The sequence below is a fragment of the Pipistrellus kuhlii genome, unplaced genomic scaffold, assembly GCF_014108245.1.
Source record: "Pipistrellus kuhlii isolate mPipKuh1 unplaced genomic scaffold, mPipKuh1.p scaffold_m20_p_8, whole genome shotgun sequence".
NCBI classification, from domain to species: domain Eukaryota; kingdom Metazoa; phylum Chordata; class Mammalia; order Chiroptera; family Vespertilionidae; genus Pipistrellus; species Pipistrellus kuhlii.
The window spans coordinates 21231540-21255363 of NW_023425584.1; the positions used below are offsets into that span (position 1 = coordinate 21231540).

At 45.9% G+C, this 23824-nt stretch overlaps 1 protein-coding gene across 5 annotated transcripts in view; it reads left to right on the plus strand.

The window, feature by feature from the left end:
* The window catches only part of PPP2R2B (protein phosphatase 2 regulatory subunit Bbeta), a 355769-nt gene that overhangs the window by 320456 nt on the left and 11489 nt on the right, over positions 1 to 23824 (plus strand). For all 5 annotated transcript variants that reach the window (XM_045576478.1, XM_036425348.2, XM_036425347.2 and 2 more), the window contains one exon: positions 5540 to 5704. In XM_045576478.1, the coding sequence (XP_045432434.1) occupies positions 5540 to 5704 (165 nt within the window). The remainder of the gene's footprint in view (positions 1 to 5539; positions 5705 to 23824) is intronic.

Here is a 23824-nt window from a genome sequence, read left to right on the forward strand (position 1 = left end):
CTAACTCAACTGAGAAATAAGAAAATAAAAGGTACAACTTTGACTCTTGATTTATCCAGAAAGCCTTCTCCTGTTTAATTTAGGACACACACACACACATATCACACACCACATACACACACACCCTGTCCCCCCACATACATATATACTCTTCCCTGCTTTATTTTTCTGTTTAGCAGTTCTTACTATCTAATATACTATATATGGTATTTATTTAACTTGTTTAGTGATCATGTCCCCAACTGGAATATAGGCTACATGTGTTAGGCTGTGGTCTCTGCACCCAGAAGAGTATTGGCTGATTTTTTGTGAACTTTTTTTAAAAATATATTTTATTGATTTTTTACAGAGAGGAAGAGAGAGGGATAGAGAATTAGAAACATCGATGAGAGAGAGAATCATCGATCAGCTGCCTCTTATACACCCCCTACTGGGGATGTGTCCACAACCAAGGTACATGCCCTTGACCGGAATCCAACCTGGGACCTTTCAGTCCGCAGGCTGACGCTCTGTCCACTGAGCCAAACCGGTTTTGGCTCTTTGTGAACTTTTATGGAATATGTGGAGGGCGGAGTGAATGAATGAATGAATGAATGGACACAAGCTAGAGTTACTAAAGGGTAACTTACATGCTTACCTTGGAATCTAATTCCCCTATAAGATATAACTATATTTCTTTCCTGACTGTCTTCCTTTCTCTCTCCCTCTCCCTCTCCCTCTTCCTTTCCCTCTTTCTCTCTCTCCCTTTCCCTCTCCCTCTCCTTCTCCCACTCCCTCTCGGCTATGGACAGACTGTATATATTTTGTATCTAACATTCCTAACCTAAAATTATATACATATAGATAGATACACAGATGGATAAGCACAGGAAATATACTTTCTATTCTAAAACACTACAACCTAATTAAAAGAAAACATGGAAATAATAACTAAAAACTAAAAAGAAAAAATTCATAGACCCACTCAGATAGAACTGTCACTAACACCTGGTAGCATACTTTTCAACTCATCGTGTTCAGAGTATACATTTTAAATGGCATTATGATCATACCTCAGATAGAATTTTTTATACTATGTTTTTAACTGACCTGGAATTAAATGATTTAGTGAGATAAATCAAAATTTACTCATTATCTCCCTATTGTATGTGTGTGTGTGTGTGTGTGTGTGTGTGTGTACGTATATGGCTGTCAATCTTTTTTAATGTTGCATTGCAAATATAGGCTTTTGTACAGAAAGCTTTCTCCAGATTCGGGATTAAGAAAATGACTTTTGCATAGCCCCATGCTACCCCTTAGCATCTTGCCATAACCCTATCCATTCCCTCACTCCACCGCTGAAGTAATTTATGGCTCTGGCTTCTTACTTGTTTTAAGCGGATCTCTTAAGGGGTGACCTCCTGGTGTCTTCTATTATTATTTTAAATGATGCTTTAGGCTACTGCCTGGCACAGTGGTGCCCTCACCTTCCCGCCTTCTGCCTTCCAAGCACGGAGCTCAGCTGCCAAACTGCCTGTGCCCCCTCCCGTCCTCGGAGCTGCCTCCAGAGTCCTAGCAGAGCAGCAGATTAACCCCTTTTGTTAGCAGAGGCAATTTGCCCCGGCTCAGCATTAATAAGGGATGCCATAAGCAGTTGGGGTCAGGGAGAACAGATCTGTCAAGCCCCGGGGTTAATTTAATAGCAATCTGTTGGCTGTCTGCCCTGTGTATCATCTGTGAAGCCAATGCTCTGTTTTGCTTTTGCTATTTAGTTCTTTGGGACAACAGGGAAATAATTTGGATAGAGAGCTCTAGACGATGGGGAGGAGAAAATTGACTGTCAAAATGCATCATCCCACGTTCACGATAATGCAGGGAGCTGTGCGTTGCTTGTGTCCTTTCTTCTTCCTCCCCAACTCAAAGGGCAAAGCCACACAGACCGAAGGTGTGTGTCCCCCCTTTACCACCGGGTAAGGGTTTCTAGGAGGACAGATATGAAAGATGCCCTACCGTTGAATTTTTGGTGACTGGGCTCCTTCTCCCAAATGTCTCTGGAACTGAGCAAATTCTCCCTCATAAACAATTTAGGAAATCCCTTACCATGTTTCTGTCCCAACTTCTGGCAAAAAATAAAAATAAAAAATTATTACATCTTAGGACACAAAAATCCTAGGTCAGATGCTGTGTCCCAATTGTGGTTCTGAAAAATGTGGCCCCCAAAGTAGACAGTGAATGAAGAGAGCACAGGCCCTAAGCAGAAGTCACCTCCCTCCCAGATTAGCCAGGGAGCAGTCCAACAGAGCCAGACTCACCACACTAAGAAAGGCTGGCTCTGGGAGGGCCACTCCTCAACGATGAGGGGGCATGTGGTCCAGAACCAGGTTCTGGAATTGGACAAACCTGGGTTCAAATGCAGCTCTGGCCCCTGTTGGTCACATGGCCCGGAGTAATTTACCTCCAGCACTATTTCCTGAGCTGGAAATGGGCCTATTCATAGTACTGACCTCCTAAAGCTGAGATGAAGGCTAAACAAAATAGTCCATAGCACTTGATAATCTTTAACTGCAGGCTGGTATTCTTTTCCTCCTCGTCCTTACCTTCATGGTTGTTAAAAAGAGGAGTACAGTCATAGTTCACCCCCTGAACTCCACAGAATCAGACCCTAACAAGCTCTCTAGTCTCAAAGGAGATGCTTGAGGATGAGGGATGATGGGCAGACATCATGGCCCAGGATGGGACTGGGAGCTGGAATCAGGGGCAGCTGACTCAGTGGTCACCTCCCAGGAGGGTGCTCTTGATGGTGGTGGGTGTTGTTGGCTTCCCAGATATGTCTAAACACTTCATTTTCACACATCCTGACTCTGGGGCTTTATTTTTAGGTGAGAAAAAAAATAACCATGGATGTGGCACCTCCCCTCCCACGCAGCAAAGCAAAGATCCCTTGCAGTGCATCTTGTGTTCAGAGCTACCCCGGTAGAGGTCGAGAAAGCTGATGGCAGGATTTCTTGTCCTATTCTGGGAAAGGCGAAACCTGCTCGCTGGCACAGCGGGGTCTGGAGGCTCTGGAGGGAGATCAACTCTGACAACAGCTGAACACTGACCTCAGCTCACGGCACCCCCTGCTGTGGCCACAAGCCCGGGGCATGGGTCAGGCTGGGGAGAACATCAGAGCTACAGCTCGGGGCCTCGTTCTGGGGAGCATGGGCTCTCCCTCCCCAGGGTGTGGGGCTGACGGAAATAACAGCTATAACTCTGGCAGCAGTTGAGTTGAAAGGTAGTACTTTATGAATCCAAGGGACCCACATGCTTTGGAGACACAAGTAATACTTGCCCCTGGGTTTGGTGGGGGCAAGTGTAGTAAAATATAACGTTAGTTCAGTCTCAAGTTAATTTTAGAAAAAAACCAACAGGATTTCTAAGAGGTAACTGAAGGGGAAGAAACACAGCCAACCACAAAGCCCTCATTACCACAAATTGGCATGCGGAACTGTTGTAGCAGGAGCAGAGGTGATGTTTGATAATAGAGGAGCCCTTTGTTAGTGTTGGGATAACAATACCAGCGCATTGACCTGCACCTCATCTACACTCTAAGGAGGGGGCTATTCTACTAACCTGGAAAATCATAGAGGGCTTTCATCCCTGCCAGCCCAATAGAATAGTCTGTATCAAGCTATTGCTTGTGAATTTCATAGTGTTTACCAAAACCAGATACGTAAACTCACACACATCAACGGTTTGAGTTTAATTGTTAGGCATTTATTTTCATGTGAACTATTAAAAATGTAGCTAGCTTGCCTGGGTGGATTGCTCAGTTGGTTGGAGCGTTGTCCTGTTCACCAAAAAGTTGCAGGTTTGGTCCTGGTTGGTGCGCGTACAGGAGACAACTGATCAATGTTTGTTTCTCTCTCACATACATGTTTCTCTCTCTCTCACACTCTCTTTACTTGCACCTCATTGGGTGGAGATGGAAAAGAAGAAGTGACTAGCTTGTTATGCCCATTTTTTGAATATTGGATTACTGCTTAGATAAGACTTAAGTAAAGAAAAGTGAGTAGGTATAAGTTGATCCTGAAGAAAAAAATGTGATGTAAAAATACAACCTACGGCCGAGACCGGTTTGGCTCAATGGACAGAGCGTCAGCTTGGGGACTGAGGGGTCCCGGGTTCGATTCTGGTCGGGGGCATGTACCTTGGTTGCGGGCATATCCCCAGTGGGGGGTGTGCAAGAGGCAGCTGATCGATGACTCTCTCTCATCGATGTTTCTAACTCTCTATCTCTCTCCCTTCCTCTCTGTACAAAATCAATAAAATATATTTTTTAAAAAATACAACCTACGGATAGAGAGGTGGGCCAAAGGTCACAAAGGTGGCTCAAAGGTTGTCCGGTCTAAGAAAAGTAGGAATCGCTTTTGCTCAGCTTTCCCGTACAACAGCACCCACATCACAAGGCTGGCTCTTTCGCAGGAAGCTGCTGGGTCCCCAGCCAGGTGCCTCCCAGCCTGCATCCTGTCCCCTCTTGAGCTCTCAGTCAGAATATAAAGGGATCAACCTAAACCCACACCTCATGCATGCCAGACACCCCACTGAAGGTGTTTCTCTAAGTCACCTTCATCAGTGAAAGCCAAGTGTTTCATTGAAGTATACAAGGATGTGGTCGTGAATAGATGTATACTAATTCTTGAACAGAAAGTAAAAACCTGAGAGAGATTTTTTTTAAAAAAATGATAAACTGAGGGTGTATATTCCATAGGAGGCTAAAACTATCTTGCCATACCACTGGATGGCTTCTTTCTGGTGCTGAGAAAGCTCTAAAGCACACCACAGCTCATGAAGACTTGAGCCCCTGTGTATCTTCAATAAGAGAAATTTTGCATAATTATTAAAGAACACAAAAGTTTGCGCCTGGGGTAAATCCTAGAACTGTTGCTCTTTAGCAAGTTGCTTTACATGCTCTGAGCCTCCATTTCCACCCCTGGGGAAATGAGGATAAGAAAAGTGAGGAGAGCCAAAACCGGTTTGGCTCAGTGGATAGAGTGTTGGCCTGAGGATTGAAAGGTCTCAGGTTCGATTCTGGTCAAGGGCATGTACCTTGGTTGCGGACACATTCCCAGTAGGGGTTGTGCAAGAGGTAGCTGATAGATGATTCTCTCTCATTTATGTTTTCTAACTCTATCCCTCTTTCTTCCTCTCTGTAAAAAGTCAATAAAATATATTTTTTGAAAAAGAAAAGGAGATAAAGTACCTGCTGTGCTTTGCACAGTGATTGACGTGTAGTCAGTGCTCAATAAATGGTAGCAGCTATCAGCAGCATCATCATCATCATTATATTAAAGATCTCAGAGATTCCATAGAAGAGGATTTAGAGTCTATCGTAGATTTTATTTACAGTGCAGGAGTCTGGGTAAAGATTCCAATAAATTGGGTTATAGTTGGAAGGGGATGAGTTTTGGAAAGACCGTTGTAAAAGGAGAAATGGAAGTCTGTGCAGTGTGGTACGTGTTCGCACAGTTGCATGAGGTTCTGCCTCCTCTCCCGTCTGCTCCTTGACTCTCGGTTCCAGACATCGTGGACATTAAGCCGGCCAACATGGAGGAGCTCACGGAGGTGATTACGGCGGCCGAGTTCCACCCCCATCACTGCAACACCTTCGTGTACAGTAGCAGCAAAGGGACAATCCGGCTGTGCGACATGCGGGCGTCGGCCCTGTGTGACAGGCACACCAAATGTGAGTAACCACCGGCCGGCGCAGAGCTGGGGGCGGGGGGGTGGCCACTGGCCCTGACACACGGGAGGGGAGGGCCGATCTCCTTTCCACGGGAGACACACTGGGAGCAAAGAAAATACCAGTGTCCGCCTGACTCAGTGTCAGCTCCACGGTGGGTATTCCAATAAAGGTGAACCCTCACATTCAATCCCACAAACACCCGCTGCAGGCTGTGGACCGCGGAGATGAATAAGACATGAGCCCTGTCACGTAGCGTTGTGACATGACCTGAGTTACGTTTTAGGATCAGTCTTGCTGTGGGCAGGGGAACCTGAGGGGCGGAAAGGGGAGGGCGCTGGGGGTTGTTGCCACGTCCAGGCAGGAGGTGAGCATGGGGGGGGCAGGGAAGCGAAGAGGGACAGGCGGGTTCTGGGTAGACCTTGGCAGGAGCTACAGGGACCTGCTGGCCTGTGCAGGAGGCTGAGACTAAACAAAGAATCGAGAATGGCGTCTGGGAATGGTGCCTAAGTGGTCACATCTTATGGTATATTTGGAAGTTGCTAAGAGAGTAGATCTTAAAAGTTTTCATCACTTAAACAATGGGTAACTGTGTGGTGATGGGTGTTAGATTTATGGTGTTTATTTTGCATTATAGACATATAACAAATCATGAAATTAGTGTAATGTTATATGTCAAATATATGTCAATGTTTTGGGTTTTTTTTAAGAATAGTAGCTGGAGGGAGGGGTGCGTGGCTTCTTAGAGAGCAGCTTTGGAATCAGAACTCAGCTGTGACACTCAGTGGCTGTGTTACCTCAGGCAAGTTATTTAATCCTATTGAGCCCCAAGTTCCTCATTGGAAAGTAGAAATAAAAAGCGTAACCTCATAGGACCGGCTGTCCATGAAAAGGAAATGTCATCATAGGGCCAGCTGTCCACGAAAGGGAAATGTCATCATAGGGTGAGCATCTAGCACTGTGGTTGCAAAGTGCAGCTCGAGAGCCACATGCGGCTCGTTGGCCCCTTGAGTGTGGCTCTTCCACAAAATACCATGGCCTAGGTGAGTCTATTTTGAAGAAGTGGCGTTAGAAGAAGTTTAAGTTTAAAATTTTGGCTCTCAAAAGAAATTTCAGTTGTTGTACTATTGATATTTGCCTCCGCTGACTAATGAGTTTGCCGACCACTGGGACCACTGGCCCTAGCACTTGCTGGGACACAGGAGTCAGTGAATGACAGCTGCATTTATCACAGTTATTCCTCCCCAATGCCCTCTGTGCAGGGCCTGCAGCTACATGGTGCTGGAAACGCCAGCCTTTTTTTACCAGATATACAGAGTTCAGTTGTTCATCTACTTAATTAGTATTTGTTGAGCTCACACTACGTGTCAGGTGCTATACCAGGCTCTGGGATGCAATGTGAGCAAAACCAGGCCTGGTTTTCTCCCTCCTAGAGCTCAGTCTGTGTTAGTGAGGGTTCTCCAGAGAAAAAACCAATAGGAGATGTATATCTCATATACATATACATAAATATGTGTGCGAGTATGAGAGAAATGTATTATCAGTATCTGGTGCATATGATCATGGAGGCTAAGTCCCAGCATTTGCGGTGGGCCTGCAGGAGATGCAGGAAAGCCAGTGACTCGGGAAAGCTGATGAAGTAGTTCTGGTCCAACCGCCAACTGCCTCATTACCCAGGAAGAGCCAATGTGTTCATTCAAATGGCAGAGGTGAGGGGTGGGAGGGGACATTGATGTCCCAATGGCTCAAAGATATTCCCTCTTATTTGGGGAGGTCCAGCCTTTTTGGACCTTCAACTGATGGGATGAGGCTCACCCACATTAGGGAGGGCAATCTGCTCTACTCAGTCTCTCAATTTAAATGTTAAATTCATCCAAAAATGCCCTCACTGTAGCACCCAGAATAAGATTTGACCAAATGTCTGGGCATTTCATAATCAGGTTGCTGCATAAAATTAACCATCACAGTGTCTGAAGAAAGACTCATGAATTGCAAGTGCAATCATTGGTATGAAAGAGAAGCATCTGGTGCTGTGAGGAGATATGGCAAGGACTTTATAACCCAAGGCGGTGGCCACTGACTGTGACCTAAAGGCTGAAAACAGGAAGGGGTGATGGTGCCCACAGAAGCAGGAGATCTGCCAAGCTGCACACCCAGGGACCCCCAGAGGCTGCTCCTGCTTCCAGCCTGAACCCCACATAACCCTAAGCCCTGAGGACAGTCCCTAGTGAGATCCCAGAGCTTAGAGGCAGCCTGCAGCCCTGCCTCCCCACGCCCCACCCCTACATGGGCAGTGCTCCGAATTGCCAGCCGCCAGCCTCCTCATCTAATTAAGAAGTGAATGAAATTCATGTTCCTGACACGTCCAAAGTGGTGACCTTCTTCGGTGCACACCTCCCTTTGTTCAGCCCCCTCGGCGGTGGCCCCAGGCTCCTGCCAGCCGGGAAAACAAGTTCAGCCTGACCCCTCGCCTGACATTTCATATTGATTTTCTCCATCCTCCTCAAACGCCAGCCTCCCGCCAACCGCGGTGCTGCCGAGGTGTGCGATCGGAATTGAGACAGTTCATCAGAGTTCAAAATGAAAAGCAGCATTGGCTCTCGGAGATGAGCTCTGAGAAGGGGAGGGGGTTTAATAACCGCCGGCATTTAATCAAAATGCCAAGGAGATCCGTGTTATCGGCGCTGCATATATTAATTCTCATATGGCCCTCACGCTGCATGCTCGGCAGGGGGTAGAAGGGATGCCTCGCTCCCTCGTGTCTCCCATTCCCCCCCTTCCCCCCCCCCACCCCCCACCCCGCTCTGGCTTCTGGCAGCAGTGACAGGTGGGTTTGCGGTTTGAGATTCTTATGCCTACAACAATAGGGTGCTGATGGTGGCGGCGGCAGCAGGCTGGTCTGAATCGTGCTTTTCCCTTTCGATGTGTGAGTATTGGGAGTTGAGTGAAGACACGCACCAGGTGTTAGGAATGGCAACCGAGGAAATGAACGAGAAATTTCCATCTGGAAGCCTTCCCAAGGCCCTGTTAGAATCTGATCCCTACCCCTCTCAAACCTCAGCTCCACCTAGTCTGGCCACACCAGGCTGCTTCCTGCACTGCCCCTGCCCATTCCCGCCGCAGGGCATTTGCACCAGCTTTTGCTCTGCATGGGATGCTCTCCCACTGTGCCCCCTCTTGTCTGGACTGTTCTCACTTTTTGAGTCTCTGGGAAAATGTCACCTCCTCAGAGATGACTTGTCTGTTCACCTCACCTCCACCCTATTTCTATTTATCACCAATTTTTTTTTTTTTTTTTTTTTTTTTTTTTTTTTGCAGCATTTACCTATAGGTGCTTGCTTTTCTTCCTCTGTCTCCCCTATTAGAATGTCGTCTCCACCAGAGCGGGGACCTTACTTATCTTACCAACCGCTGACTTACCAATGCTTAGCACAGTGCGCAGCATGGAGTGGTGTTTCACTGAACACCAGTGGTAGGGAGACAGGCAGGCGGGGAAAGACAGAAGACAGGGTATTCATTTACTGGAGTCACTGTAACAAAGGGCCACAAACTGGGTGGCTTAAACAACAGGACTTGATGTCCTGGAGGCTGAGATGAGGCTGTCAGCAGGGCTGGTTCCTTCCGAGGGCCAGGAGGACAGGATCCATTCCAGGCCTCTCTCCTAGGCTTGCTGACATCTGTCCTCTTGGCTCCACATCCTCTTCCCTCTGCACATGTCATGTCTACAACTCCCCTTCTGTGGCACCAGTCACATTGCTTTAGGGCCCCCCATTTTCATGTGATTACCCCTTTAAAGGCCCTGTCTCCAAATATGGTGACATTCTGAGGTCTTGGGGGTTGGGGCTTCAACATATGAATTTGGGGGACACCGGTTAGCCCCTCACAGAAGACATGAAAACAATCCAGAGCACAGGCCCTGGAGTGACAGTTCCTCCAGGTAGATCCCCTGTCCCAGCAGTTTTCAGTTGCAGAGCTAGCTCTGTCCTTGGACAGACATGAGATCCACCGTCTCATTCTTCACTCTCATCTACAAACTTAACTGCCGTGTCCTGGTTCCACGGGCCACTGGGTCCCTTAATAAACCTATGGCTCATTCGCTCAGGTCTCTGATGGAATGTGTCCAAAGACATCAGCTGAGGCGGCAGCTGCAGTGAATCTTAAAACCTCCAAGGTTTGGCACAGCTTCCAAACGGGATGCAGTTTTGATTGGGGGCATAATTATCAGTGTTTATTGCAGGGGAGTTTGGTTAGGTGAAAAAGACAAGGCCCTTTATGAAAAGCCCTTGGCTGATGACAGGCTTATAAACACACCCAGACACCCACCCACCCCTCCTGGAGGAAAGCCAGAACAGAGACTTGTTGCAAGGAATGGAATTCACTGATCCCCTCCCCCACCCCATCCCCGTGTCTACCCCATTCAAGCTCAGCCGCAATTAACAGCAGAGCAGGCAAGGCCCAAGCCGCAGAGTGAAAACAGAATTCCCCCATCCTCATTTCCATTTTTGATTGATTTAACCAGTTTGGTCCATTAGTCATCCTGTTGACTCCAGTTGAGTGGATTTTTCTAAGAACTGGAAGCATATTCATTTTGGAGACAAGTGTCATTCATTAGCAATTGACACCTCCCCAGGCCCTGCCCTCTCCCCACGAGGGGCCTTGGATGAGAAGGCCATGGAGGCTGAAGCAGATTCAGGCACATGGCTGCAGTCCCAGACCCACGTGGTGTGGGAAAGGTTGGCCATGAGGTTATAGGTGGCTCTGGCTACTCTGGGCGTGAGACCCATCAAGGCTGATTTGCCTGTCATTATCGACCATGACAAGCCATCATGGGCAAAGCAGACATGGGCACGGGGTGAGCGTCCTGAGTTTGAGGTACGGGAGAACCCCAATCAAGGTAATACTGGGAGCAATTTTCCCCAGGGAGGGATGCAGTCTGTCAGTGAGAGCTAGTGAGGGCTCTGTCCAGGGCAGAATGGGTCTTATGATAGCCTGTCCCTTCCCACCAGAGCTGACATAGGAAATTCACCTCATCCTCTTTGGGTTAGTTTCCTATGCCTACTGTAACAAAGTACTGCAAACATAGTGACTCTAAACAACTCAAATTTACCATCAGAAGTCAGATGTGGGTCTCATCTGCGGAAATCAAGGTGCTGGCAGAGCCCTGCTCCTTCTGGAGGCTCCAGGGGAGAATCTGCCTTTTCCAGCTTCTGGGCTGCCCACATTCCTTGGCTTAGGGCCTCTTCCTCCATCTGAAAGCCAGCAGCAGTGGGACAAGTCCTGCTCCCACAACATCTCTCTGACTTTCCTCCTCTACCCTCCTCTCTCCCCTTTGGGACCTTGGTGATCACACTGTGCTCACCCAGGTAATTCAGACTAATCTCTTTTTAAGGTCAGCTGATTAGCAACCGTAATTCCATCTACACTTTTAATTCCTGTTTGCCATGAACGGTAACACATTCACGGGTTCTGGGCATCAGAACTCGGACATCCTTGAGTCATTGTCCTGCCTATCATACCCTTCATGTGTCGCCAAGTCGGACTAGATGGCCCTCAATCAGAGCACCTAATATTATAAGGTTGAAATGATCTGTTTCCATTTTTGTCTCTTGTGCTAAAGGATTCTTCCATTGTGGCTAAAGCTCTTTATTCTCCCCTTCTGCATTTAGCATCATGAGGAGCCAAATAAATGCTTGTGGAACAGCAGTGGTCATGCACTCTGACAGGTTTGCACCTGGTAGTTCTCTTCACACTAAAGAGTGGTTGACCCTGTCCTTTCACTCATTTCTAGCTTTGGGAATGCCTGGCATTTGTAGGCAAAGAAAAGGGAAGAGGAGTCCATGAGAGTATGATAATCTACCCATGTCTGTTCGTTTATTTAACGGATGTTTATGGTTGGGGCCATGTGCCAGGCGCTGTTGCAGACACTGAGAAGATGGTGTCTCCTGCCCTCGTGGCAGTCAATCCAAGTAGATGGAGACAGACATCAAACACAGTCAAATCAGTAGTGCGAGATTTGGTGGAAAATGTTTACGGAGAAGCAGAAGTGGCAAATGCAGAGGCTCTGAGTCTGGACTGTGCTTGGCGGGAGCGGGGGGGGGGGGGGGGGGGGGGGGTGTGTGTGTGCAGCGGGCAGGAGGAAGACCAGTTTGGGTGACTCTAAGGAGAAGGAGCAGCTGAGGGGCAATGGGAGGACTCCACACTCAGGACAGGCACCTTGCTAACCCCAGAGCCCCATTCCCATTGTATACCATTCAAAGGATTCGGGAATTGGGCAACATGATAGCCCTGTGGGCCAAGGTAAGGAAGTTAGTCTTTCTTGTACTTAGGAAGGGAAAATCTAGGAGGGCTTTGTGTAAAGGAGTCATGTGATTAAACTTGTAAATATATCACACAGATTATGTAAAGGATGGAACATCAGGAGGAAGAGTGCTTGCGGGAAAAGAGGAGGCTACCCAAGTGATCCAGGTCGGAGGTGACAGTAGTTTAGACTAATATTGGGCCAGTTTGGGCAAAGCTTTGAGTGTAAAGTTAACAGGACACCAGGTGTGGAAGGTGAGGTCAGGGAAGACTCCAACTTTCTGACCTGAGCACGTGCCAAGGATGAAGGATGAAGGGCACTGAATGAGCAAAGACTAGGGGAGGGGCAGTTTGGGGAGGAAACTCACAAATTATGTGGACTCGAACACTCAGGATGTATGTGTGCGCGTGTGTGGGTGTGTGTGTGTATGTGTGTGTGTGCATAAAATAGTTACATTGATAACCTTTTGCTATTTAGCACATCACCAATTGCAGAGCCCCTTCTCATCCATTATCTGCATTGATCTTCACAAAGCCCTATGCGTTCAGAGTGTTTCTTCCTTTCTGTATCCAGAGGAAATCAAGGTCCAGAAATGACAGGTCTGACACACTGGCAAAGACTGTGGGTTTATCTTGGTTTACTTCATATAATGAACAGGAGCACCTTCAGTGCCGCACTAGAAGATGGAGAAGGGCAGGGGGACTGTCGTGTGTGTAATTGACCCATGTTGAAGTATCATATGAACTGCACAGCAAGCCGCTAATGCTAGCCGCTGTGCAGTTCATATGATTCTATTGTGACAGCTCGGTAGGTGGGCCCCATAACGGAGCTGTGAGGTCTGCTGTCCACTCCCGCAGCTCCCCACCCCAGCAGTGCGGGTCCCTTTATCTGCCGAGTTACTCACAGCACCTGCTGGCCTCCCAGCCTCCCCGGGCACAGCCCAAGGCAGCGGAGGGCAGGAGAGTGTAACCACGATGCGCATAATGATACTTGCTTTTATCCTCTTTTATGTATTGAACCTGAACGTGAGGACTTAAATAGGATTTATCTCATGGACGGGATTCTTCATCCTGGGGTCGATGACCTGAAATGTTGGTGTCATTTGAAAATCTCTACAATGTCATGAAATTGTCTTGGAAGAGTTAGTTACATGTGAGAAAATGGCATCATCAAGCTTAGAGAAATGGTGAGATCAAAGAAAGCAAGAAATTGGTCAATGAGTGTGAACAAGGTGTCGTAAGCACATGGGCAGGCAGACATAGAAGATGCAGTTACTGCTTCAGAAGGGGCCGCAGGGCCGGAGCTGGGCTTTCATCCTCGCTCTGCCCCTTCCCAGCCTGTGGTGAGGGCACAAGGAGCCTCATTGCTCCATTGGTGAAATAAGCACATGGTGGGGGTGGAATGAATATCACAGAGGGAGTCTGTCCGACACAGTGCCTGGCCGATAGGAGGCTGCTACTCCATCCTCTCCCACCAGTTCCCGGGACTCCATTCATGCACATCCCAGGAGCACACGGGGTAGGCCTGACTGTCAGTGGGTTTGGAGCCAGTGCTGGGAGCGCACCGGAGCCACAACAGGCAGAGACCAGTCCCCACCAGGGTCCCTCCCCCAGCTGTGCTCAGCTGTGCAAGACACACCTTCCTCAGCCTTGGCCCCCTCACCTTCCTCTGCAAGATTACTGTCAGCAGGGAACTCTCCTCTCTCCCTCCCCCGGTGTGCCTCTCCCCGCAGTGATTGTTGTACGGCCCAGAAAACCAGGACACCCTGGGAGTGCAGCCCTGGCCTCCGCGGCACCATGACAACCAGCTTCCTGGCAATTACCCCTAATAACAGCCACACAGGCCTCCTCCACCTGGGCAGGCTCCCCAGGGAGGTGAGCCTCTCTCAGCGCAGCTGCAGCAGCTTCCTGCTGGGAGCAAACAGAGAGAAAGCAGAAGAGAGAGGAAAGAGAGAAAGGGAGACACCAAACGCCTGACCTGTGATGCGCAGAGTGAGCCTGGGGCACTGCCCTTAGCCCCAGAGCCTACTGGCTGCAGGAAGGTGCCATCCCACAGAAGGAGCAGAAGACCCCATGCCTTTGCCACTCGCCCGCCTTACAGCTAGCGGATACAATGGAGTGAAAGACCCAAAGTGAGGGCTCGTCACGCTGGGCCTTGCTGCTGTCAGATTTCTTCATTAGGCACCTGTCGAGACGCCCACTGCCACTCACCATCCCTCCTTGCGCCTGCAAAGAGGGCGTGCACAGAGGCCTCCGCCCATCAGTCTCTCTACAGAGTGATGGTTCTCAGAAACGCCAGCCCCACTGGGCTAATAAGGGTTACTCCTCACCAAGGAAGGACAGCAGGCCCCCAATTAATAAACTTGTCTGTGGGTGTTCACCCAAACTCTGTCTTTAGATTGACAGAGATGCCCTCCGCCAACACAAGGGTTCCCACCTCCCGGCTCCGTAGACCCCAGATTCTAGCTGAAGCATCTTCAGGAGAAAGGTCTCACCCCAGAGCTAAGGGGCCTGGAGGGTGCTGGCCTCACTTGCTGAGCGTTGCCAGGGTTCCCATCGCACCAAGCCTTGGTTTCCCCAGCAACAGGTCATCCTTACCTGGGCCTGCAGGCACCACGTGCTGCCGTGATCACCAGCCCTGCCATTCTGTGCAGTCCGGTGCCTGGATTAGGATTGCTTAGCGCCTTGTGAATGCTGGATAATGCATATATTTTATAACAGGGAGACATGGAGAGGGTGGTCAAATAAACCAGAAGAGGAAGAAAAGGATGCTGTGGGCTGAGGCGGTCAAAGAAGGCTCCTTGGAGGCAGCGAGCTCTGAGGTTGAAGGGGAGTCAGAAAAACGGGAGAGCAGAGGCAGGTGGTATTCTGGACTGAATGTTTGCATTTCCCTAAATCCATGCGTTGAAATCCTAACCTGCACTGTGATGGTGTTAGGAGGTGGGGCCTCTGGGGTGATTAGGTCAGAGGATAGAACACTCTGAGTGGGATTGCCTTATAGAAGAGACCAGAGAGCTCTCATCCTCTCCACCAGCGGGCACAGGAGAAAGTGGCCATCTGCCCCTTTTTTTCACTTAGCATTATATCCTCTAGGTTAGGGGTGTCGAACTCAATCAGAGAAGGGACCAAAATCTAAAATCCAGCCTAAATCGCGGGCCGAATGGTTTACTGAACAGTCATAAACTGTCATTGTGATGGAAACGCAGCGGAGTGTAGTGATGACAGCGCGGTGCGGGCCACATTGCAAGGCCTGGTGGGACGGATTTGGCCTGCGGGCCTTGTGTTTGACACATGTGCTCTAGGTCCACCCATGCAGTCACAACTGGCAAAGTAAGATCTATTGTATACATGTACCACAACTTCTTTATTCATTCTTTTATTGCTTAGGTTGCTTCCATATACTGTCTATTGTAAATAATGCTTCAGTGAATGTAGGGGGGCATCTATTGTTTCGAATTAGTGTTTTATCTCCTACTAATAAGTACTCAGAAGTGGAATTGCTGGGTCATGTGGTGGTTTTATTTTCAGTCTTTCTGAGGAACCTCCACACTGTTTCTCAAAGTGGCTGCACCAATCTGCATTTGCACCGACAGTGCACCAAGGTTCCCTTTTCTCAAATCCTTGCCTCATTTGTTTTTGTTTTTATTGGTGATAACCATTCTGAAGATGTGAGGGGATATCTCATTGTGGTTTTAATTTTCATTTCCATGATAATCGGTGATGTTGAGTGTCTTTTCATATGTCTCTTGGCCATCTGTATGTCCTCTTTGGAGAAGTGTCTATTCTGGTCATCCACCCATTTTTAAATTGGATTGTTGGGGTGGGGGGGTTGTGGTTTTGGTGTTGAGTTGTATGAGTTCTTTATAAATTTTATATATTAATCCCTTATCAGATGTATCATTGGCAGATATCTTCTCCTATTCAATAGGTTGTCTTTTCATTTTCTTGATTGTTCCTTTTGCTATGCAAAAACATTTTAGTTTGATGTAGCTCCATTTGTTTATTTTTTGTTGTTTCCCTTGCCCAAGGAGACATTCACACAAAAATATTACTAAGAGTGATGTCAAAGACTCAAAGGTTTTGAGTCCTACCTTTTTTTTTCTTTTCTACCTTTAAATCTTTAATCCATTTAAGTTTATTCTTGTATATGGTGTACTAAAATGGTCTAGTTTCATTTCTTTGCATATATCTGTCCAGTTTTACCTGCACCATTTATTGAAGAAGATGTCTTTACCCCATTTTATTTTCTTACATTCTTCCTCATAGATTAATTGACCATATAGGTGTGGGTTTATTTCTGGGGTCTCTATTCTGTTTTTTATGCCAGTACCATGGTGTTTTGATTACTGTGGCCTTGTAATATAGTTTGATGACAGGTAACATGATTCCTCTAACAATGTTTTTTTCCTTAAGATTGTTTTGGCCCTTTGCGATGAGGTTGGTACATTTTCAAATGATTGAACAAAAATCAAAAGAAGAATACTGTTTTGTGACATAAAAATTAGGTGAAATTTAAATTTCAGTGTTCATAAACAGAGCCTTATTGAAATACATGCTCATCTGTTTACATATTGTCTGTGCTGCTTACAAAGTCAGAATTGAGTTGTTGCAACAAGAATCAAATGACTCCCAAGTCCTAAAAAAATTACTATCTGGCTTTTTACAAGAGAAGTTTGCTAACCTCTGATCTATCCAGAGCTTATTGATCATAAGGTTCAGCATCTTCTTAAGCCTTACCTTGTCACCAGCCCAGACCATCTAGTCATTTTTCTACCCAGGGAATTTTTAGTCCTTTTTTTCTGTCTTAAAAAAAAATGTTTTTGACTCATTTTTTTAAATTTCTTTATTGGTTAAGGTATTACATATCTGTCCTCATCCATCCATTAACCCCCCATTCCACCCACACATGCCCTCACCCCCCTGGTGTTCATGTACATTGGTTAGGCTTATATTCATGCATACAATTGACTCGTTATTTTTTATCTTTGAATGATTATTTAAGAGGCTCTATTTATGAAGTATAATGTATATATTTTGAAAATAGTTACATAAAAGTCAGGGACCAATGTAATCTCATTTAGTTTAACTGCTCATTCTCCATGATGCTATGCATTGTGTTGCTACAGTGTTCATTGCTGACAATTATCTGCAGAATTAAGGAGAATTGTATGAAAAGCAAATAGCAAAGGTTTAGCAGTGAAGCATCACTGTTTCCCAACTCAGAACCCCCTGAGTTTGATGTGATCTGAGTTCCCAGCCTTCAGCCTATGTACAGAGATAATGTCAGTGGGCCCATGGTAGTACCGTAGCCACTAATTAAATCTTAAACTTCTTCTCTCACTGTCCTCAGCTGGATGGAGGCCAGCATTGTCTATCCGTGGGAGTTCTTAACTCTCTGTGGGAAAATCGTTGGCCGTTTCTCACTGGGCAGAATCGCTGGCTGTGTCTTCTGTATAGTGAAAATTACTGGCTGCATCTCAATTGCCAAGCCTTTTCTCTCCAGGGGCAAAACTGTTGCCTGCACATCTCTGAAGGAGAGTTGCCATCTGCCTCGCTCTGTGGGAAAATTGCCAGTTGAGTCCCCATGATAGCCAACCATGTCACCAAACAAAAAAGTGTGGCCCTTCTCCGTAGTAGAAGCATCAGTAGAAGTGAGCAATTTAAACCCCTGTGCGTGGTTCCTTTTCATCAGGAATAAACTTTCCCCTCCCCCGGCCTTGTTTCCTGTCCTCTCCCTCTCATCTGCCTGAGTGGTCAGAGACAGGGTGGTGGTGACATTGTTCAGCACCAAATGGAAGCTACTTAGACCAAGAAGTTCTTCAAGTGGTAGTCCAGAGGCAAGCTATGATGTCTCGGTGCCACAGCCCAGGTCGGAGACCTAGACATCGATTTACAACCGGTAGCTCTTAATATCTGGCCCCACCTCAAGCTCTGGTACTTGTTTCATACCAAGGTTGCCTTAAACACCATCCACCTGTGCCTGGCTGCTGCCTTCCCTGTTATGCTGGGGGGGGGGGGGGGGGGGGCAGTGCTAAGTGCCCAGCATGGAAGAGCTTATCTGTCCCACCACCACCAAAAGGTAGGAACTCCTCTGACAGGCAAGGAAAAGGAAGCCACATGTGCAAGGCTTCATAGCTCATAAGCAACAAAGTGGGAGTTCAACCAGGCATGCTAGGCTCAGAGCCAGCTGTCCTCTGAGCCATTGTACCTTAGGCCAGTGGTCGGCAAACCTCGGCTCTGTTGACTGAGTTTGCCGACCACTGCCTTAGGCTGTGGAGTGTGTGAGGCCATCAGAGTCAGCTGTGCAGGCATGAATTTCCGTGCAGCGTCCAGTGTGAGGTGGAGAAGGGAACCTCCCCCAGAAACAGCCTTCCCTATGGGTTCCCTCCATCCTCTCTTCTCCTGTCCCACAGTCCAACGACAGGCACATGGCGTGTTTCCTGTTCTCCTCCCCTTTCCCATTGCTCCTAAAATCTCATATTATACTGTACATGCAGCATGGATATGCTCGGCAAAGAGATGATTCACATCCTGGATGGGGTGGGTCGGCACAAAATTTCATCTCCTACTCAGAATGGTGCACAAGTCAAAACTTAGGAATTGTTCATTTCTGGGATTAACAGTTGTTTCTCATTGTTATGTAGTTTTGGCTTTAGGTTTCTCTAAAGTCAGCAGTTTTCTTCTTGTCACTTCCTTTCTCTTATTTGTGATTTCCTCTCTTTCCCTGGATTCTGGGACTTTATTCATCCCAGCAGTCATCGGAGCTCTCTCGGGTGCATAGCCCGCGCCAGCACCCTGAAGGATAGCATCAAACACAGCATACCTCCAGTTCTGTAGAGTCGTATTCAGATTTGCACATGTTATAACACAAAACACTGTCTGCTCGGGATACTAAATGCGGTATTCCCCCTCATCCTCCGTTTTGCTTTCCATGGTTTCTGTTACCCACACTCAACTACAGTCCTAAAATATTAAATGGAAAACTCTAGAAATTAACAATTCATATATTTTGAATTGTGCACCATTCTGAGAGAGATGAAATTTTGTTGCCAACCCACTCCCTCCAGGATGCGAATCATCCCTTTGTCAAGCATATCCATGCTGTGTGTACAATATAATATGAGATTTTTAAGAGCAAGACCATATTCACATAACTTTAATTGCAGAACGTTGTCCTATTTTATTCCTGTTGTTCATCTCTGACTTTGCTGTGGTTGTGTATGTAGAGGGAAAAGCATAGAATATACAGGGTTTGGCTCTACTCATGCTTTTAGGCATCCACTGGGGGTCTAGGAACAAATCCCCACAGATAAAGGGGGGCTACTGTGTAGCCTGTGGGATTTCAAAGGAAATATCAGTTGCTTTTACTAGAGCATTATAACCCAAAGTGTGTTCTAAGCAACAATATACTAGAGAAACAATGGGCTACAAGTGATTTTCCCCAAAAAATGGAATAGTGGGGAGGGAGGAGGTGTGACCCAATAAGATTTGAAATCAGGATTAAAGTCAGGGGTGGCCATTCCCCCAGGGAACATCTGGCAATGTCTGCAGTCACTTTGGGTTATCACAAGTGGGGATTGCAGACTTACTGGGTAGAGGCCAGGGATATAAACACCCTCTAAGGCTGTTGGGGAACAGCAAAGAATTACTTGGCCCAAAATTCAGCAGTGCATAGGTTGAGAAACCTGAAGTAAAGAATGTTAGTTTTCACCTGTGGGACTCCTCAGCACCTTTAATAAGTGAATTGCATTCTCAAAATTGGGTAGGAACTATTTTTGTTCATAAGTTTATATTGTTTATTATATTCCACAAATGAGTGAGATCATGTGATGTTTATCTTTCTCTGACTGGCTTATTTCACTTAGCATAATGCTCTCCAGTTCCATCCAGGTTGCTGCAAATGGTAGAAATTCCTTCCTTTTTAGTGCAGCGTAGAATTCCATTGTGTAGATGTACCACAGTTTTTAACCCACGAATCTGCTGATTGGCACTTAGGCTGTTTCCAAATCTTAGCTATGATGAATTGTGCTGCTATGAACATAGGGGTGCATATATCCTTTCTGATTCGTGTTTCTAGTTTCTTGGGATACATTCCTAGAAGTGGGATCACTGGGTCAAATGGGAGTTCCATTTTTAATCTTTTGAGGAAACTCCATACTATTCTCCACAGTAGCTGCACCAGTCTGCATTCCCACCAGCAGTACACCAGGGTTCCTTTTTCTTCGCATCCTCGCCAATATTTGCCATTTATTGATTTGTTGATGATAGCCATTCTGACAGGTGTGAGATGGTACCTCATTGTCTTTTTTATTTGCATCCAGGGAGGTGATACTGACAAAGAAAGGCAGGCCTAGTTGTGGTGGCAGTGTCACAGGCAGATCTATTTCTACTCCTCTTTAACTGTGCGACCCTGGAAAGTTACCCCCTTCTGGTCTATCACATCTATAAGTAAGGACAGTAAGCGTGAGCATTAAGTGGGATAATGCATGCAAAGTATGAAGACCAAGAAATGGGGCAGATGTCATTGTTTTTATGACTGTTATTATTGGGGTCTCCAAGATACATGCTCCCTTGTGATTCTGACACCAGTTTTGATTTGTCTCAAGGTCTGTCACTCAAGCAGTAGATGCTTTTGTACTGCACGTTCAGTAACTTACATGGAACACACAGTGAGGTTCCATTTGCATTCCTCTCGCTGGTCCCCCAGTACCTTTAGTAGTATTTCCTTCCGCGAATGCAGTAAAATCTCTCTTATTCACATCGTTAATGAAATGAATAGAATTGTTCAGCATAGAATTGTTCAGCATTTGTCTTTTCCTGTGGCCTGTGAGCACCGTGTGGGTCGGACTGGATCTATCTTGTTCCTTGTGACCTTGGCATTTAGTACAGGGCTTAGCTTGCGTCCATCCAACAAATACTTCTTATTTGTATGTTCTAGGTAACATACTAAGTGTGGTGCATGCACATAAAATAGCCCACAAGTGATTGCTCAGCCTGAATTAGTAAAAACCCTGAATTACAGATGACTTCCTATGGAAGGCATTTTTCCCACACTTTTCAAATGCATAAACAGAAACCACTTTGAGCTGAATAAAGCATGGCTTAGATGGGTTCTTTTCAGGACCTGTTTAATTATAAGATAGGTATTATTTTCACTTAAAATTAAATGGCTGTCCATATTCATTTATTAAACATATATTTACGAGCACCTCCTATGTTCCAGGGACTATAGCAGGACAAAATAGACCAAAAACATAACAAAAATCTGCCCTTGTAGAGCTTGCATCCTTTAGGGGAGACAACTAAGTGAAATAAATCAAATGGTGTACATAAACTGAGGCAGAGAGAAGCTTGCCTCACTGCTTACAGGCCACAGGGCTTAGAGCTGGGAGGTGAGAGATGGCCTGGATGATAAGGGTCTTCACAGGGCATGCAAAGTCCTGGGGTTCCCACCTTATGTGTGCAGCTCACACCCTGAGTGCTTGGTGTAGAAACCATGTTCCTTGGGTGTTTTATTGTTTTTTTAATATATTTTATTGATTTATTACAGAGAGGAAGAGGGAGGGATAGAGAGTCAGAAACATCGATGAGAGAGAATCATCAATCAGCTGCCTCTTGCACACCTCCTACTGGGGATGTGCCCACAACCAAGGTACATGCCCTTGACCGGAATTGAACCTGGGACCTTTCAGTCCATAGGCCGACGCTCTATCCACTAAGCCAAACCGGTTTTGGCAACTCCTTGGGTATTTTAAATGGACTTTGTATAAAAGGGGAAGTGTAGATCTAGTTGTTAGAATTTGTTCCACTTTACAATTCCATGGTTCTATGTAGATTCTAACCTGGAACGTCCTTTAGCTCCTAAAACAAGGACTAATGGATGGTGCAAGGCAGATTTCCATCATGATTAAGAACAAAGACTTTGAAGTCATACGTGATTCAGAAGGCAGATCTAGCTGTGCATCCTTGGGCAGCTTACAAAACCTCTCTGTGCCTTACTGTTCCATATCTATAAAATAAGGAATCATCAATCCTACTTCATAGTATTGTTATAAGGATTAAATGAGCTAAAGCATGTAAAATACAGGGCCTAAGATATACTACGCTTCCCATAGACAGTAATTATTAGCACTATTAACTGTTAGAATTCATGAAGTTGATATTAAACCTTGGGTAGGCATAGATGTGTCATGAACTGCAAAATACTGTGCTGCTGTGTTATCTATATCCTGTCCCACATACATAATTAGTGATTAGTTGATTAAAGAATTGTCTTTTTATATCACCTCCATATTCTAGGGATATCATTTTGCGGCTTTCTAATGTTGCTACATTAGGCCCCAATATACCAGATGTTTGAAGGACAGATTCCTTATAAAGAGTTCACAGTCCCAAATTCTCAAGCTTCCCAATAAATGAAATATGATTGGCCAATACAGAGGAGTGCAAGCTACTGTTGATAAAAAGCTACTGTTGAAAACCTACTATGTGCCAAGCATATGTGTCACATACGTCTTCTTTCTGCAGCTGGGAAAACTGAAGCTCAGGTAGTAAAGAAAAAGTCAACCACTGGTAAGTTACAGAGGCAGGGACAGACAGACGACTCCAGAGCAGTTTAAGCCCTTCCCACCTACTGCCTCAAGCTGTCCCTTCGTTACATCAGGTGACCAAGCCTCAAGGCTCCCAGCCCCTCTGTTAAGATGTGTGAGTGTTTTGCATGGGGTGTGGTGGTTGTATCTAAGTCTCCAGTCCTATTGAGATTGCCTTATATAGAAACTGATGTGAAAATGTAGTTCTCAACGATGAGGGTACCCGTCAGAATCCAGGGAGGAGCCTTCGTGAATGCTTGCTATAACTACAATATAGTGTCAGAGACCATAATAAGCTCCTGCTTTTCTGTTTCAATGGTTTTTTGGTTTTTTATCTCAAGTTCAATTCTGATTGATTAATTGTTTTGTTATTCTCTTAAATGGTTCTGAGAAAAGAAGTAGTTTTGGTTTGGCTGGTGAGTTGATTTAGCAAGGCTTGAAAGAGCTCAATATTCTTAGGATTTCTATCTGGAATTTGATGGTACTGTGAGTGCATGGAGTGAGCAGGAAAGAGGAAGCTTTGGAGGACAAGTTAACTCAGTCACTTGCAGGCTGCTGTTTGTATCACAATTTTAGGCTGAACCAAACACTCAGTCGCCATTATTGGGGGTCCAAAATAAGTATTGGCAAAGATGTGTAGCTTGAAATCATATATGCTAAGCACTTAGAAGGCAAAGAATTCATTAATTTAGCTGGCTTTGGTTCCAATCAAGCAACAAATATTTATTGAACATTTGTATGTAAAACTGTCATACAAAGACAAGAAAAACCAAAATCCTGCCTTTAAGTTCACATCCTAGTTGTGGTAAGACAAACCTGTGGATTATTAAATATTCAGGTGAGAGTCCCTGAGCACATGCTAGATGAATGAGCCAGACCAAGTATGATGGGGCTTCAGAGAAAAATAATTTGGGCTAAAATAATATGTAAAAAAAATGAGGCATTTGAATCAGCAGAGCTTAGAAATGGGATAACAAGATACATTCAATTTGAACCAGAGAAGTTCAAAATCAAGGTAAAAGACAAGGTAATGCAGCTTACTACAGGCTCAATATCAAACTCTAGAGCTGTCTTTATTACTGTAAGTGGAAATTAGCAAAAGCAATAAAGACATGGTAAGTCCCTGGCTGGGTATCGGAACAAGCAAACAACATACAGGGCGAGGCAAAAGTAGGTCTTGGTTTAATTCTTATTTTTTTGTGTAGGTTGTTGTTTTTTAAGTCTCTCCCATGACATG